Genomic DNA, 15935 nt, shown 5'->3' with positions numbered 1-15935 from the left:
CAGAAGTATCGTCCTGGCTACTTCCAAGTGAATGACAATCAGGGTTTTTGCCCCTCCATAGAATTCATAGCAATATTATTGGTTCTACAAATATGTAAGGGATTTCCTCCATTTGATGCTTTCAGTCTACAGGAGGGCTCTTCATATCTTTGCTATTACAAGCAGCGAGGTAAAACAACACTCTGTACATTTTCCGTGAAGCTAAGCTTAGGATCAGCCAAAAGTCATTCCATAACATTTGCATTGTTTTACAGGGTCTGAATGAAAAGTAATGGGCCTTCCCGCGCGGAGCGTCTGCCAAGCTATCAACCGAATCGGCTGACGGGGGAAAATGATCGTTGAACCTTCCCCTTCCAACAGCGGTGCAGTCAACATCGCTCCGTGCGTGAAAGCTGTTTTAAAAGTGTGTTAGGTTTTTGCAGTAGCGAAAATGCAGCGATCGTTGGAGCAACGTTACTCGATCAAATTTTGCGTAAAGCTAAACAAAACGAGTACCGAAATCATTCGGCTAATCAAGGATGCTTACGGGGACCAATCTCTGTCCAGTGCCCAGGTAAAACGGTGGCACAAGTCGTTCAAGGAAGGCCGGGAGGACGTCGAAGACGAACAGCGATCAGGAAGGCCTTCGACGACGCAAACAGACGAAGATGTGAACCGGGTTCGTGAATTTTTGAACATTGACCGTCGTGCTAGTCTACGTGAGATCAGTGAAGAGTTAAATTTAACTTATTACAATGTGCGGGAAATCGTGACCGGAAAACTTGAAATGCGCAAAGTGTGTGCCAAATTCGAGGCTATCCAAAAAACTGTGACAGCCGGATTGAACGCGATTCCAACGGATGAGTTTAAAAAATGTTTCCTGCTGGAGAAGGACCGCTACAAGCGGTGTATTGACGCTTAAAGGCCCCTATTTTGAAGAATATTAGTTGTATAAGCCAAAAGCTTTAATAAAACTGCTTAAAAAATAAGGATCATCACTTTTCAATCAAACCCTGTACCTTAGCCACAACCATCATGAAGTTCGACATGGAGCATCACATAACATGCTTTCTAGCTTAAAAATAAGAGGAGTCGTCCACAATTGTGTTCCTCTAATAACGGCAAGAAGTTCATATTGAATAACGCCAATGCACTATTCAAAGTTCATATCAGTTGAAGAAAAATATAGCCGTAATTATTATTTTTTTTAGGTCACAACACCGTGCCATATTCATTGTCTACCGCCAAAATATCACTTCAAAAAAAAAAAACCTGGGTGCTACAGAATTTCTTTTTATCAGTGATAAATATTTGTATAATAAAAATGAAAGGAATACCAAAAAAAAAGAAAAAAAAATTTAAAAAAAGTGAATCCAGTGGCGTTGCAAGGTATTTCATGCAAACTGTAGTCGCTTTTTGGTTTTTTGTTAATCGCGCAACGGGTGTTAATTTAACCATTTGAATGTTAACCGATCTTCCCAGCACACTCCATGTGCCTCACACAGCGACTCATTCGGATTATCGAATTCTATGCTGACCCTATCATCTAAATTTTCTCCAGCGTGCTCGCAATTATTATAATTTACCACAACTGCCTTAGTTGTTCAAAACGTGTAAGTTTATTGATGAAATTTTGCAAATTTTAAATTCCACGAAGTTTTTTCATGAACAATAAACTCAACTGTTTTGTGATCATTGTGCACCACACTTCATTTTGTGGTTAAATGCAGAAATTTTCACGAAATCCTTCAATCAAAATGTTCTCACTTACTACGGTTATAATTTTCTTTTTCCTTTAAGGCTTGCTGTTATTGTTTCTCACTATGCACACGTATTCAGCTAACAGTAATAAATTGTTTTGCTCGCTCACACCCAACACAATTCATTTAGAAAGTTGTAGTGTGGTTATCATTTTGCAATGGGTCGTATTGTACCTTCAAAGTGGGGAGTTAGTGCTATGAATAAACTAGTAAACTGTCTATTTTGCTCTTCACCTCACTCCTCTTACATACGATTGGTGAATTATAAGATACTTACATATACTTATGCATATGTGTACAGCACATTCTTTGGGGCACGACGACAGTGTGTAATTGATACCATAATAAAATAGTTAAGATTTTGTAAAATGGATACCTTTTTGATTATGTGTGATCACGTTCGGTAAGCTTTCGTCGCCCCTCGTTTTTCTTGTTTTACATACTTTTAAGAAACTCATTTTACCTTGGTTACATACTTGACTTTTGTCAATTATATGCTTGGGTTCTTACTTAACTGCGTGTCTGCCATTTTCCTACGAAGAAAATTTGTCATTAATGAGCTCGTAGAAAATAGTTTTGAGGGATAAATGAAGAGAGTGGGGAATTTTAGTTATACTCGTACATTTAATGTGGTTATTAGCTTTTTATTAACTCAAAACATATTGGCAATGAATTATGTTAACTGAGTTCAGGGAAATTGTGGAAGGACTGAGGCGGATAAACTTGCTTTTTGCTTGGAACGGTCTTTTTTATCTCATTTTTATCTGACGGCTTTTGTTTACAAATAATTAAAAGAAAACAAGCGCTCTTATTTAAGCACACAACAAAAATAAGTTCTCCTCTGTAATTGAGTTTTTCACTCACCACAGAGAAGTGAATTTAATTTTAATCAGATGAGAAGAAAATTTCATAAGTTGCCTAACGGTTTCAATTAAAAATTGATTTGTTAAAATAAAATACGCTACCAGTTGACGAAAAGTTTTGATTTTAATTGAGGGAATTGTTCCAACGAAATTTTTTTTAAAAGGACTTTGTCATTAGAAAAATGATACTTAGATATTATGCAGTCACACAAACATAAGCATAAACGCAAAAAATGAAAAACAAAAATTTGAAAGTGGATATTGTTTATCCGCGCAGCTTTCGACGCTAAATAAAGTGGAAAAAATACAAAAAAAACAGAAAAAATAAAGCACCAGCTTATGCAGATTGGTAAGGAGCTTCAATTTTCATTTTCCTCCTTGCATTCTCCCTAAAAAAAAGTTAATGAGCAAAATACCAAAACACATAATAACAATTTTCACTCTTTCCCCAGTTCATACTTTTAAAATACCTTGAATGTTACTGTTTATTCCTTTTTGGCTATTTTATTCCTTCTATTTTTGTGTCATGTGAAAAATTTTTGTTAAGAGCAAATCAGCTTAGGGGCTCATTATCCACGTTATTCATTTAATTTTTAATTAATTTTCAACCACCTTACAATAACAACAAAATAATAATAACACCAGCGGTGCAAAATAAAAAAAGGGGGAAAAGGAAACCTTGTTTAAAAGAAAATTGAAAAATGTGAAAACAAATAAAAAGATGTGCAGCTCAGTACAAAAAAAAGTTGAGTTCAAGAAAAGAGTATGAAAAAATTATGAGCAGTAAAATCCCGTAAAATTTCAAAATGAGAAAAAAAACGCTTTGAAAAATCATGGCGCTTTGGCGAAAAAAGTGTTCAAAGTAGAAGTGGTGGAACGATAAAAAGAAAACGAAAAGCTTTTGTGTGCAAGAGCAGCTTGAAAGAGTTGCCAGTGTGGACGAAAAAACTATTTCATACAGAAGGGCAGCGATAAATGCAATGGTAATGGAATTTGGCGCAGAAGTTTGGACGATGACAACATCCGATGAAGCGACGCTTGGAGTGCTTGAGAGAAAGATTCTGCGTAAGATTTTTGGACCTTTGCACGTTGGCAGCGGCGAATATGGCAGGCGATGGAACGATGAGCTGTATGAGCTTTACGACGACATAGACATAGCGCAGCGGCTACGTTGGCTGGGTCATGTCGCCCGAATGGATACAAATGCTCCGGCTGTGAAAGTATTCGATGCGGTACTAGCTGGGGGTAGCAGAGGAAGAGGAAGGCCTCCTCTGAGTTGGAATGATCAGGTGGAGAAGGACTTGGCTTCATTCGGTGTGTCCGATTGGCACCGGTTAGCACGAGAAAGAAACGACTGGCGCGCTTTGTTAAGCTCGGCCAAAATCGCGTAAGCGGTTATCGCGCCAATTAAGAAGAAGAAGAATGGAATTGGGTATATAACATAAAGGGTGGGTTATTGGCTTGTTTATTTTTAAAAATATTTCTGTGACGATACGTGAGCTTTCCGAATCCCTAACGTGGCAATTTTGTGGCAAAAAACCATTTGCCGTTCGGAGTCGGCTTAGAACTGTAGGTCTCTTCATTTGTAGAACCACATACAGGCGCACACCACAAAGAGGAGGAGGAGCTCGGCCAAACCCGTAACGGAAGAGTACACACCAATTATTTATTTTAATTGCGCTTCTGAACCTAGCCGCTGAGTCCAAAATGCGCCTCTTCCGAAAATATGACTTTTTGAGAAAAGTCATCGTAATTTTTAGCTGTTTATAAACCTGCACAAGGAGAAGCGGGTGATAATTTGCCTTCAATTACAAATACAAATGAACCGTATACATTAAAATACCGATGACATTTGCCTAATAGCATTGGAACCGTCTCCTTGGGCTGTCACTTGCGGGCTCCGAGTCAACTCTGACAAAATGGAGCTGGTGCTATTTACCAGAAAATATAAACCACGCTTTAAGACCTCCCAAATTAAACAACCACGTCCCTACGCTTTCATTGGAAGTTAGGTATCTTGGAGTGATACTTGACTCCAAATTCCATTCGAGATCACATATTGAAAATCGGGTAAAAAAGGCTACTAAAGCTTTCTACTCCTGACAATCCATGTTCGGCGAAAAATGGGACTCAAGCCACAGGCCGTGCTTTTGTATGTACAACGTAGACGTTCTGCCAATTTTAGCGTATGAATGCCTGGTTTGGTAGGAAGCTCTTTGGAAGGGCTAGAATATGACTGAACTGGAGAGGATGCAAAGAACTGCATCAACCAAGCATGTAGAACTTGCACCAGTGCTGCCCTGAACGCCGTTTTGCACTTACTGCCCATCAACTTTTACGTTATTTCCATCGCTGCTCAAAGTGCAATCAGGTTAAAGGAGGTTGGCCTCTGAATACAATCTCTCAAGGGACATGGTAGTATTTTTGGGCAGTTAAAAACGTATTTCTCTGAATAAAGGACAGATCTCTCTATCTGCAAACTGTTTGAGTTCGAGTGTCATGCCAGGGCAATCTTTCCAAGTAGGCAGGATTGGAACGTGGGAAAAATCCCCACCGAAGCTGGCACCTCTGTCTTCACTGACGTCTCCAAGATGGAATAGGGAGTAGGAGCAGGGGCTTTCTTTAAATCAGCCAATTTATCTATCTCCTTAAAATTAGCGAATACTGCTAGTGTTATTGAAGTCTTTGCGCTCCTGCAGGCATACAAAATGCTTAGGGAACGTGAGAGTGAGAGACTTATTAACATTTTTTATGATAGTCAAGCCGCAATCAAGGCTCTGACGATGCTATGGTGCAGATCCAAACTAGTCAGCTCCTGTAGGGAGGAGATTAAATCGCCTGAGTGTCATTTCTCTGATCCGAGTTTTCAGAGACCTCCTGCCCAGTCATCGACATCCCCTTCACTGTTGTTAAAATGGAATTGTACTCGGAACTTATTTCTCGGGAAAGCACAAAAAAGATGGAGGTCCATTTCTTCATGTGCTATTTCGGAAATAGCCCCCCATTTGGCCCCAGTACAATAGACCCAAGACTCGGAAAGTCTTGGAGACTCCATGCCATTCAATTTCTCAATTCGTAACTGTGTTTGTCGGTCGACCGAAAGGTCTACATACACGCAGAAAATCTAGGTTTACCATTTAACTCCCATTGCAGCAGCTGTAACGACCCTTCAGAGAAGGAGACTGTTGAGCACTTTCACTGTAAATCTCCGAGTTGGGCAGCTAGACAATAAAGGTCACTGGGTGCTCCTTTCATAGACAGCCTGAGGCAGTGCACCAATCTAAATCCCATCAATCTTCTTCTTTACATCTACAGCTCTGGCAGGGTGTAGACATCTGCCTGTTGGGGGAATAGCTCAACCAAACATCTCACAAAGGGAAATCCAGCCATAGTAGTAAGGACGGTTAGTTTTGCTTGACTTAATTACGCTTCTAGGACCACTTAATTCTTACCAGTAACGTTGGCCAAAATATGATTGAGCCCAAACTCATAGAGATACATATATGCTTATATATAAATGTATTTACAATTGGATATATGTACTTATATTTCTACGAAAAAGTAGATCTTTGGCAAGGATCACTTTATTCTTATTTAATTTTCCCTCATAACTCGAACGAAATCTTGTTTCGTCTCCCTTTTGGATTATATACCGCTAGCTTTTAATTCATTACTCAGGTTCATTATTTACATATTTTCCGAGTCATCTAAGTACTTATGTTGATTGGTGCTGTCAAGATGAAAGACAAATTTTTCAGTTTCTTCGTAAGAGTGAAAGCGTTGACCAGCCATAGCTGCCACTATTGTAAAAATTGTTCTATTTCACATTTACTTGACAATCCTGTCACCTACCACTATGTGTGCAGTCAAAATAAAAAGCATTCCATCGGCGGTCGGGGACATTTTGCGCCTTGCCAGTTACCGCCCATCACTGCGGCTGAGGAACTTGTACTGTTTTTTTTCTTAGTTCAACATACAAAAGCTATTGGTGGCCAATGGCAAATGGCAGGTTGGATTTCTGTGCTGCGGATGCTGTAAATTTGATTATTAACCTTTTTTTGAATGCTTCCTACGAAAGAGTAAAAACGACGACAAATTACAAAAGGATAATATGAGCGCGAAAACAAATTTTTAATTGATTTTAGTAAGTAATTTTTTTGCTAACACATTTTATTTTCTATGCGGATTATTATATTACAAAAAGTTTAATTATTTGCACACTTGCTTCTTCTTCTTCTCCTTTTCCATTTTCTTTTGACTTAAACTTAAAAGTATATACGATAAAAAAAAAGACAAACAAATATTAAGCAACCATTTCAGGCGTCTGATTTTTTTCCAATTTTTCTGGGCAACTTTGAACCCATACAAGTTTTAGGGTTTTGGGTTTCTTCTTTGGTGTGTGTGTGTATTCGAAACCGCTATACTGCTACATAACTGTTATATGTAAATTTTCTTTACATTTCTTCAACACTTCCTTTGTTTTCATGCTTAATTAAATATTCATCAAACAAAAGGAAGACGATTGAAAACTTTTAAATTCTCATCAACACCCCCGCCATGCAACGTAGCAGCCAACCAACAGCACTGCTGCTACCATGCCCGCCTTTCCCCTACGCCCCCATCTAGCAGCTCACTCTAACCTTTACGATTTTTCAACACCATAATCATTTGGCTGGCAGTGCTTTGTTTATGTTTACTTAACCGTCACGGCCTCCACATCACACATATGCACCCACACCCACACACACACTCTGACAAGCATGTGCATATCCTTAAACTCTTTTGCTAGCTGCTCATTTCCATGTGTGGCTGCGTTGTACGGTAGGGTTGTTGTAGGAGATGGAGGCGGTGAAGAAAATTTTTGGGCTTGTCTTATGCTTAGTTGAGTACAGACGACTACTAATGTGCTTATAAGAATATGCATGCATGCATATATATTTATTTGCTCCACACACGCATGAAATTCATGTGTCCGTTTTAATCAATAACAACAAATCACCGTTTACGTTTCGTATTTTCAATTCGTCTGCCAGCTTACCAGCTTACCAACTCATACACATTTCTGTTCTCCAGTTCTCCTGTCCGCCTCCTTCCTCTGTCCGCATTCGTCAACACGTTTCGTCAGCTACTTTTGAGACACTTGAATATTCCCTTTTGGGACATTAAAATCCCATTTGAGTGCATATCCATATGAAGACGCACATACTTAGTTTCCGTTTGTATATGTGTATGTACGTCGCTTACTTTTGGGGTGGTCTGTGCTTTTCTACATACATGAATGCATGCCCAAACAAGTATGTAGTATATCTGTGTGTGCTTCCTTGTTGTCTTGTTTGCCAACTTCAATTTCAATTTAACATATGCAAAGTTTTCACTCACAATACAATTACAAAAATAATAACAAGCCATTGTTAGCACCATAGTCGTGGTTACATTGTATGTAAGTAGTTTCTATGTGTAAACAATGAGTATAAATAAAGATAAAGATTAAATATTGTAAAATTTTCTTTATTCATTTAAATCGTGAATTTATACGCACATAAATTGTGTATCGTGGTGTGGGTAAGTGTGTGTGTCTTCTGAATCTATTAAAAAGTAGCTAATGTAGATACATATACTGTAATAAATGTACTCTGAGAGAAAAGTTCGCATGTAAGAGGGCGTGACTGGGGAGAAGCGATTCTGTTAACAGTAAAGATTCAAGGTAATAAAGAGGAGTGAACTACATTTCAGAGATACATACAAAATAAGTCTGAGAAGTATTTTTCTTGACTGGTCAAAGGGCAAAAATAACACAAACAGAGATCAGAGTATCAAATTTTGCCTACATTTTTATCTTTTTGTGAATTGAGAGGTACTTTGCTTTTGAGGAAATTGCGTTCCGTTTTATGAATGAATCTCGGTGCTAATGATCTGGGACTCAATTACCGTTCCTATCTCGCTAATACAAGCAATAAAAATCACAGGTAAGGGTCTCGTTTTGAGATTCAAGATTCTTTTTTCATTTGCGTGGTTCCTTCAATAAGCTTATAATTATTTGTCAGTAGTTCAGGAAACCATTTTTTGAGATTAAGCGTACACTTTGAAGAATTTGGAGTATTTGGCGAATTTTATGTTTTAAAGAGAAGAGAAGCCGCACATTGACCGCACATCTATTTAATTTAAAATCAATTGCGATCTAAGTGGTTCACTTAGTGATGCTCATAAAGAGTCCTTCAAAAATGACGCCTGTCAGCAGTGAATAATTCCTAGACGGTACCTGTAGAACAACGCGTCAATATTATTGAAACTTATTATGGGAATGGTCGAGCTTTAAGAACAACATATCCCAAATTTAGAGATTTTTTGGGTGGAATTAATCATCCGAATGAGTCGACAATTCAAAGGTTGGCGAAAAAAATTTCAAGAAACTGATTCTGTGAAGGATTAAGAAAGGTCTCACAGACCAAACACTGGGCATTCTTTAGAGAATATTGCTGCTGTAGGGCAAAGTGTTGCTGAACAACCTTCAAAGATTTGCACTTGCATCCTTACAAAATTCTATGAACATAAGAATTGAGGCCAACAGAGAATTTTAAACACTGAAATTTCGCGAGTTGCTTCATGGAACATGATGCGGGTTTTTCAGGAAAATCTTCTTAAGTGGTGAAGCTCATTTCACACTGGATGGATTTGTCAACAAACAAAATTGCCGTATGCAGAAGAAAATGCTCACGTAATTTAAAAAAAAAAATCCTTATATCCATTAAAATATACTGTTTGGTGTAATTTTTGGGCTGGTGGAATAATTGGCCCGTTTTTCTTCGAAGATGAAAATAACAGAGCTGTTACTCTCAATGGACATCGCTTTAAACAACTAATAGAAAATTTTTTGTGGCCGGAGCTTGAAGGAATAGACATAGACGATCTTTATTTTCAACAGAATGGAGCCCCAAATTACACAACATAGAAAAAATTTACATTATTGTGATTTAAAACTCCCGGTTGGTTAATTTCACTTAAAGATGACATGGCCAGTCCTGGATCATGGGATCTGAGTAAACTGGACAACTTTTTGTGGGGTTTTTTGAAAGTAAAGTCTAGGTAAATAAGCCAAGAGCGATTCCTGTGGTGAAACATAACATTCGGATCGAGATTCCTGCACTTAATGTGATAATATGTGAACGAGTCCTTGAGATTTTTAAATCTCCCATAACAACTTATAGATTGTGATGCCAGTTTTAAGTGATGTAATTTTTCGCATATAATTGTTAAGAACTGTTTTTTAATCAAAAATAGTAAGAATCTATGTTTCTCAGCTAGAATGGTTGGGATGCCATCTCTTGTGAATTTTACCTTTGGAGGTCTTTTTAATAAATATGAAAACAAATGTTTTATGATAGTTTTTAAAAGGCGATGAATTAAAAAAAAAATAAATAAAAAAAGCATTGGAGTTTTTAAAAATGTAGCTTGATAAATTTATATACATAAAAGTATGTAAATATAATTTTTGTTTAATAATTCCATCATCTGGGCTTGCTCCACAGTCGAACTTTCTTTTTATTTCTCACTCAATGCTTTTTGTTACCTCGACCAAATTTTTTATAATTGCCAAGACTTTATTAATCAACTTCAAGAAACAATTATAAATATTCGGTTTTTTCTGCTTAAAACAGCGGATTAATTGAATCTGTTCTTTATGAATGAGGTCTATCAATGTGTGTACATACACACACAACGTTCGCCTTACTTTCGTATTCGCTTCGCTCTGACGCCACGCGAGAGACATGAGTGAGTGTGTGTGTGCTATACTCGTAGTGCAATGCACGCTTTGAGCTGAGAATGAGTAAATTATGCAATATGAAGTTAGTAAAATGTATAATTTACAATGCTAACTGTAATTTTTGAATGAATGCTTATTTAAATTTCATTCACCTTTGCGATTTCTGGAATAATTTTGTTTGTTTAGATTTGCTAATTATCAATGCACGTGAAAAGATGAGAGTCGCTCAGCTTCGGCTATGTGAACGGCTTCATATACATACATAGGTACATACATACATATGAAAATGAATGTATTCATAGCTGTCGAAGTAAAGCGAACGCCTATGCGACACGTGAGTTATACAGGGGGATCCACCCAGCGTTTGGAATTTAATTTGTCATAAATATAAAAATATTTTGCGATGAATTTTTCTGATTGGAACGAGTAAATCTTGTCATTAAATATGGATCACAATTTCATTCCGAGGACTCTCGCGGCTGACTGTAAAGCAGTTCACTTTGTCAAACCATTTTTTCCGTACATTATCGCGAGTTTCCGCACTTATCTGACCAAAGGCAGCTTCGATTTCATGACGCAACTCTTTAATCGTCTCCGGATAATTGGCGCTTATTCTTAACGAAAAAAACTAGTCGAATGAAATCAAATCGCATTTTTTGGGCGGAAAGTTGAGATAACCATTTCGGCTGACTAGTAGACTTTGGAAGGCAATGCTCAGAACATCGAACGTAAAGTTGATTGTTGATATGTTGCTGAGACCATATGAAGTTTATGCCTTTCTCTTCAATTTGGTGAAACAGACAATTAATGAAATCATGTGCCGGGATGAAAATGAGCAATTTTTTAAATGTTTAACTCAAAACTAATTTTCTGCTGTATTACCGATGTTTGTTCAGCTGTCAAAGTAGAAAAATGTATAGTTGAAATCCCAAACGATAGATGTATCACCCGATCTTGTAACACCCTGTCTGCACACCTTTCGCAGTTTACGCAATAAATCTATTTAAGTAGTCTTGTGGTTTTTTCCTTTGTTTTGTTTTTAAAAAATACAATACACCTCTGAACTGATACCTCACGACTGGTCTGATTTCGACTCAAGACAACCTTTTTCTGACCTTTTTATTTATTAGTTATAATAACGTAAACTCGAATGACGTCACGTTTTGCTTCAGATCTCCGATAGTGACTCATGAAACGTAAGCAATAGTTTATATCTAAAGCGAGTTTATTGGTACTGAGAAACAACAATATTTGCTCAGTGATTGTAAACGTCATAAAAACGGAGAAAGAAATGCTTAGAAATCAACTGTTTCTAAAAATATTCTACATAAATAAAGGTTTCTACAATACATACGGGCATAATTTATGTGCATACGAGCATTTACAAGGTGGCGCAAAATTAATCATCCTATCGGAAGATTTATAATTTGTGCAAATGGCGTCATACGTCAATCATTTTTGACACTTGTGAACTAGACAGCTGCAGTATAGAAGGAATGGTAAATGTAAAGATCGCAATAAAGATTTCCATCACTCAAAATTACAATTTTTTTTTATTTAGTAAAAAAGTTGTACAAGAACAAAATTTGTTGATTAATTTTGCGCCACCTTTTCCTTACATACGTACTTGAATATAAGAGGTCTTTCAAAAGAGACGCCTAACTGTCAGTGATGAATAATTCCAGGACGGTACATTTTTTTTATCATCTTTGTTATTTGCCAAGAACATAGATGTCATAGAACAAAGCATCGGAATTATTGAAACTTTAAGAACAACATATCGCAAACATCGTGATTTTTTAGTTAGAAATAATCATCCGAATGTGTCGGTAATTCAAAGGCTGTTGAAAAAAATTCAAGAAATTTGTTCTGTCGGGGATAGAAAAAGGACTGGTAGACTGACAGACAAAAAGTGGACTCGACTTTTCGGCCAATAACCCTCCTCTCTTTCTGGGAAGACAACTTTCCCGGAAGTGCCTTTTATATTACTACGGGAGGACCCAGAACGGCATGCATAAAGGACCAATTCTATTCACACACGTCTGGATCCACCATATTTGTAGTCAGCTTTCATGCTATAGGCTCGTCTTCTTATGTCTCTATCTGTGCGGCTTCACTTTGTTGCACTGTGTCTCTTTTTTTCCTGGTACGTTCTCTATGTATTTCTCTAGCGTGTTCCAGTTGCCCTCGCGCTCGGGCATTTTGCTGATTATGTTGCTAGGCGCGATGTCGCCAATCTGTTTCCTCAGAGTATCTCGTTCTGCGAGCCATCTGTTCCAACTAAAAAACGTGTATTCAGCATCATAGCTCAGGGATTCGTAGTTTTTTTTGCATTTGGAATCGATAACCTTGCCCATGCGGTATAGGTATCTCCGGAAGTATCCGTGGCCCGAGAGGAACTGAGTTAAGAATTAGTTAGCTTCCCCGAACTTCCTTTGGACCCATTTGTCAATTGATGGCATAAGTTCCACCGTCCATCTTCCGTTCGGTTCAGTGTCCCATCGGCTTTGCCACCGCAACATGGTTTGGGATCTCTGTTTCGCGACGCTAGTGATGACGTATTTCTTCTTGGAGTCCCACGCATCCATTCGTTCCCGGACCATGAGGTCGATGGGTACCTGCTCGCTAATCACAAAAATTGCTGCGCCTGAGACAGTGGCGTAGGCTGAGGCAACTCTGAGTGCCGCTGTTCATTGCAGAGTCTCCAGTACTTTGCGCTTGGCTTTGCGATTTAGCACAATTCCCTATACTTCGCTGACGTACAGGAGAATTGAGTTTGTGGCCGCCATAATTAGCTTTCTTTTGCTCTGTGCTGGCCCCCCGATGTTTGACATTAATCTACTTAGCATACCCGTGAGCTTTGCAGCTTTGGTAGTCGCATACCGTATCTGGGCGCAGAAAGTAAGCCTGCAGTCAAGTTGAATACCTAAGTATTTCACTACTTTTTGGGTCACTAAGGACGTGTCGCCTATTTGCAAACTGTCCTCGAGTGGCATGTAAGTGACATCAGGTCATACGGATGACTTCGGTTTTATGTTTGGCGAGTTCCAGGCCGTGGTCCTCAAGCCATATATGCGTCCTTATCATAACTTGGTTCAGCTTCCTTCTAGCGTCCTCAGTGTCCCGAGGTGGTATGACCGCCGCTATATCGTCCGCGTATCCCACTAGATATGTATTTTCTGGCATTTCTAAGCTCAATATCTCATCGTAGCTCAGATACCAGAGATCGGGGAGGTACCTAACATAGTTCTGCGCAAGTCGGCGGTAATTCTGCAGCCGGACCGGATGCAATGTATAGCCCCATTGCTGAAGGTGTTGGAGATAAATGCTTTTGTTTGCTTAAAGCCTTTGCTGCTAATTCATCGGGAACCTTATTTCCCTTCGATAGTCAAAGAAGCAGACCAAATGTTTCTACTCTCTGGATTAGAATTTGATTGAAATATTCCTTTTAGTGCATAAAGAAAAATGATTTCAAGTTGTGTTCTATTTTCAATATTCAATATCAAAACTTCCTTTCTTTGGAAAAATTTGTCATCTCCAAATAATCAGGTGGTATCACTTGCTTTCGCATCTATGACGCATGCGGTTGATGCGCTCAGATCATACCTAATTTTGGAAAAAATGTTGCAAAACTCACATACTCGTACATAATATACTCATCGCTAATGCGGATGCTACTATTCTTGTGAACGCGACATAGCTTTTTAACATTTGTTCTTCCGCCAGAATTATTTTCCGCTCATTTGAATTTATTGTGCGTTTCAGCATTTCACATGCTTTAGTCTCGAGATTTTATCACATGCTAATGAGCATGTGAACAAAACAAAAACAACAAACAAGAAGGAAATATTGCAACATATAAGCTAAGGTGGGGTGGGTGGTGTTAGATGTGTGTGGTGGACAAACAGTTGTTCAGAAGAATCTTTCGATCTTGGGATCGGTATAAAAAGCTGTGCTCATGGGCAGTTTCATTATATCAACGTCAAGTGAGTGAATAGGAAGTGCCGTGCAGTATTCCATTTTCAGTGCCCGTTAATCAATAATTTCTATTGTATTTGTAATATTTACTCAACTTCTGAATTTTGATTAGAAGAATACACAAAAAAAAATCGCAACTATCATGAATCAGGCCTCGCTTTATCATCGCGCTAGTGCTGTGCAGCGTCGCGATTCGAAACAGATTTTCCAGGAATATATGAAAGTGATGCAGTGGCGCGCGGATGGACGCGACACACTCATCGATATCGGTTCGGGTTCCGGAAATGTGCTAATGGAATTTATTTATCCTCTGTTGCCACGTCAATTTGATGCCATTTTGGCTACCGATATTTCCGAACGTATGGTGGATTTCGCGCGTAAGAATTATGGCAACACGGAGCGTGCACATTTTGAGGTATTAGACATCACCTGCGCGCTGATACCACACAAATTTCGCGGTCAATTTGATCATGTCACCTCCTTCTATTGTCTGCACTGGGTGCAGAATCAAAAGTGAGTTTCCGCCTTCGAGGCAAAGCGTCTGCTTACTTGTGAAAGAGACTTATGATTTTTGATATTACAGACGCGCCTTACAGAATATTCATCAACTGCTGCGTTGTAGTGGTGGTGATTGCCTGCTCGTCTTTCTAGCGAATAATCCCATCTTTGATGTGTACATAGAACTGTCCAAGACAGAAAAATGGGGTAGCTATATGATCGATGTAATGCACTTTATCTCACCCCTGCACAATAGCGACGACCCGGGCGCTGACTATAGCAAATTACTACAAGAGACTGGTTTTGTGGACTTTAGAGTGGAAATACGCAACGAGATTTTCGTCTATGATGGCACACAGAACCTAAAAGGTAAGTGGAAGTAAATTTAGTGCTATCGAGTCAATAAAATTGCTTAATACTATGTAATAGATAATGTGAAAGCAGTTTGCCCATTTCTGGAACGAATACCAGAAGCGAAACATGAAGAATTTCTGGATGATATTATTAAAGCCGTGGTGGATATGAAGCTGCGCGATGGCGATATCAATGCAAGGGATTTCAAATTTATTGCGCCTTATAAGTTAGTTGTGGTTTATGCACGGAAGCCTAATGGATTTTTGGATAGCATGATTGAGGAGGCGGAGCATGTTAGGTAGGGACTGAAGTAATTGGAATATGTGTTGAAAATATTGAAAAAAAAAAATTAAATAAAAAATATATTGTATAAAAATATATTATATAAATATATATAAGTAAATATTTTTACGGAAAATTTATGCCATACTTTCCTAAGCATTTTTACGGAAAAATACTCACCGTAATCAGAGAGAAGCTCTTCGTCAACCGTCACAATATTTTTATTATTAGCTGCGCAATTAAGTTTCCGCTGTTTGTCAATAGATGCCGCCAGCAGTGTGTGCTAGTCGATTCTAACGTAACCTAAACGTCATAAACCAAGCTTAGACATATGGTAAACAAACTGCTTTGACACATTAGTGATTTTGTTTTGGTATCAAATACTTTTGGTTTTGTGAAAATGTCTGATTTTGTGCCGATTAATCGTCATTTGCGGGAAGTGCTGATTTTCCACTTTCA

General features: G+C 38.3%; 1 protein-coding gene across 1 annotated transcript; it reads left to right on the top strand.

Annotated features, from left to right (window-relative positions):
* The first annotated feature begins 14360 nt into the window (after window positions 1-14360).
* Window positions 14361-15515, top strand: LOC128863733 (juvenile hormone acid O-methyltransferase). Its single transcript, XM_054103043.1, has 3 exons — window positions 14361-14855; window positions 14926-15209; window positions 15270-15515. The coding sequence occupies exons 1-3, from the start codon at window positions 14485-14487 to the stop codon at window positions 15494-15496; spliced, it is 882 nt and encodes a 293-aa protein (XP_053959018.1). The 5' UTR covers window positions 14361-14484; the 3' UTR covers window positions 15497-15515.
* Window positions 15516-15935: the final 420 nt, after the last annotated feature.

Source organism: Anastrepha ludens, chromosome 5 (genome assembly GCF_028408465.1).
Source record: "Anastrepha ludens isolate Willacy chromosome 5, idAnaLude1.1, whole genome shotgun sequence".
Taxonomy (NCBI): Eukaryota; Metazoa; Arthropoda; class Insecta; order Diptera; family Tephritidae; genus Anastrepha; species Anastrepha ludens.
The sequence above is the reverse complement of the archived record's forward strand: the minus strand, read 5'-3'. Positions and strand labels throughout refer to the sequence as shown.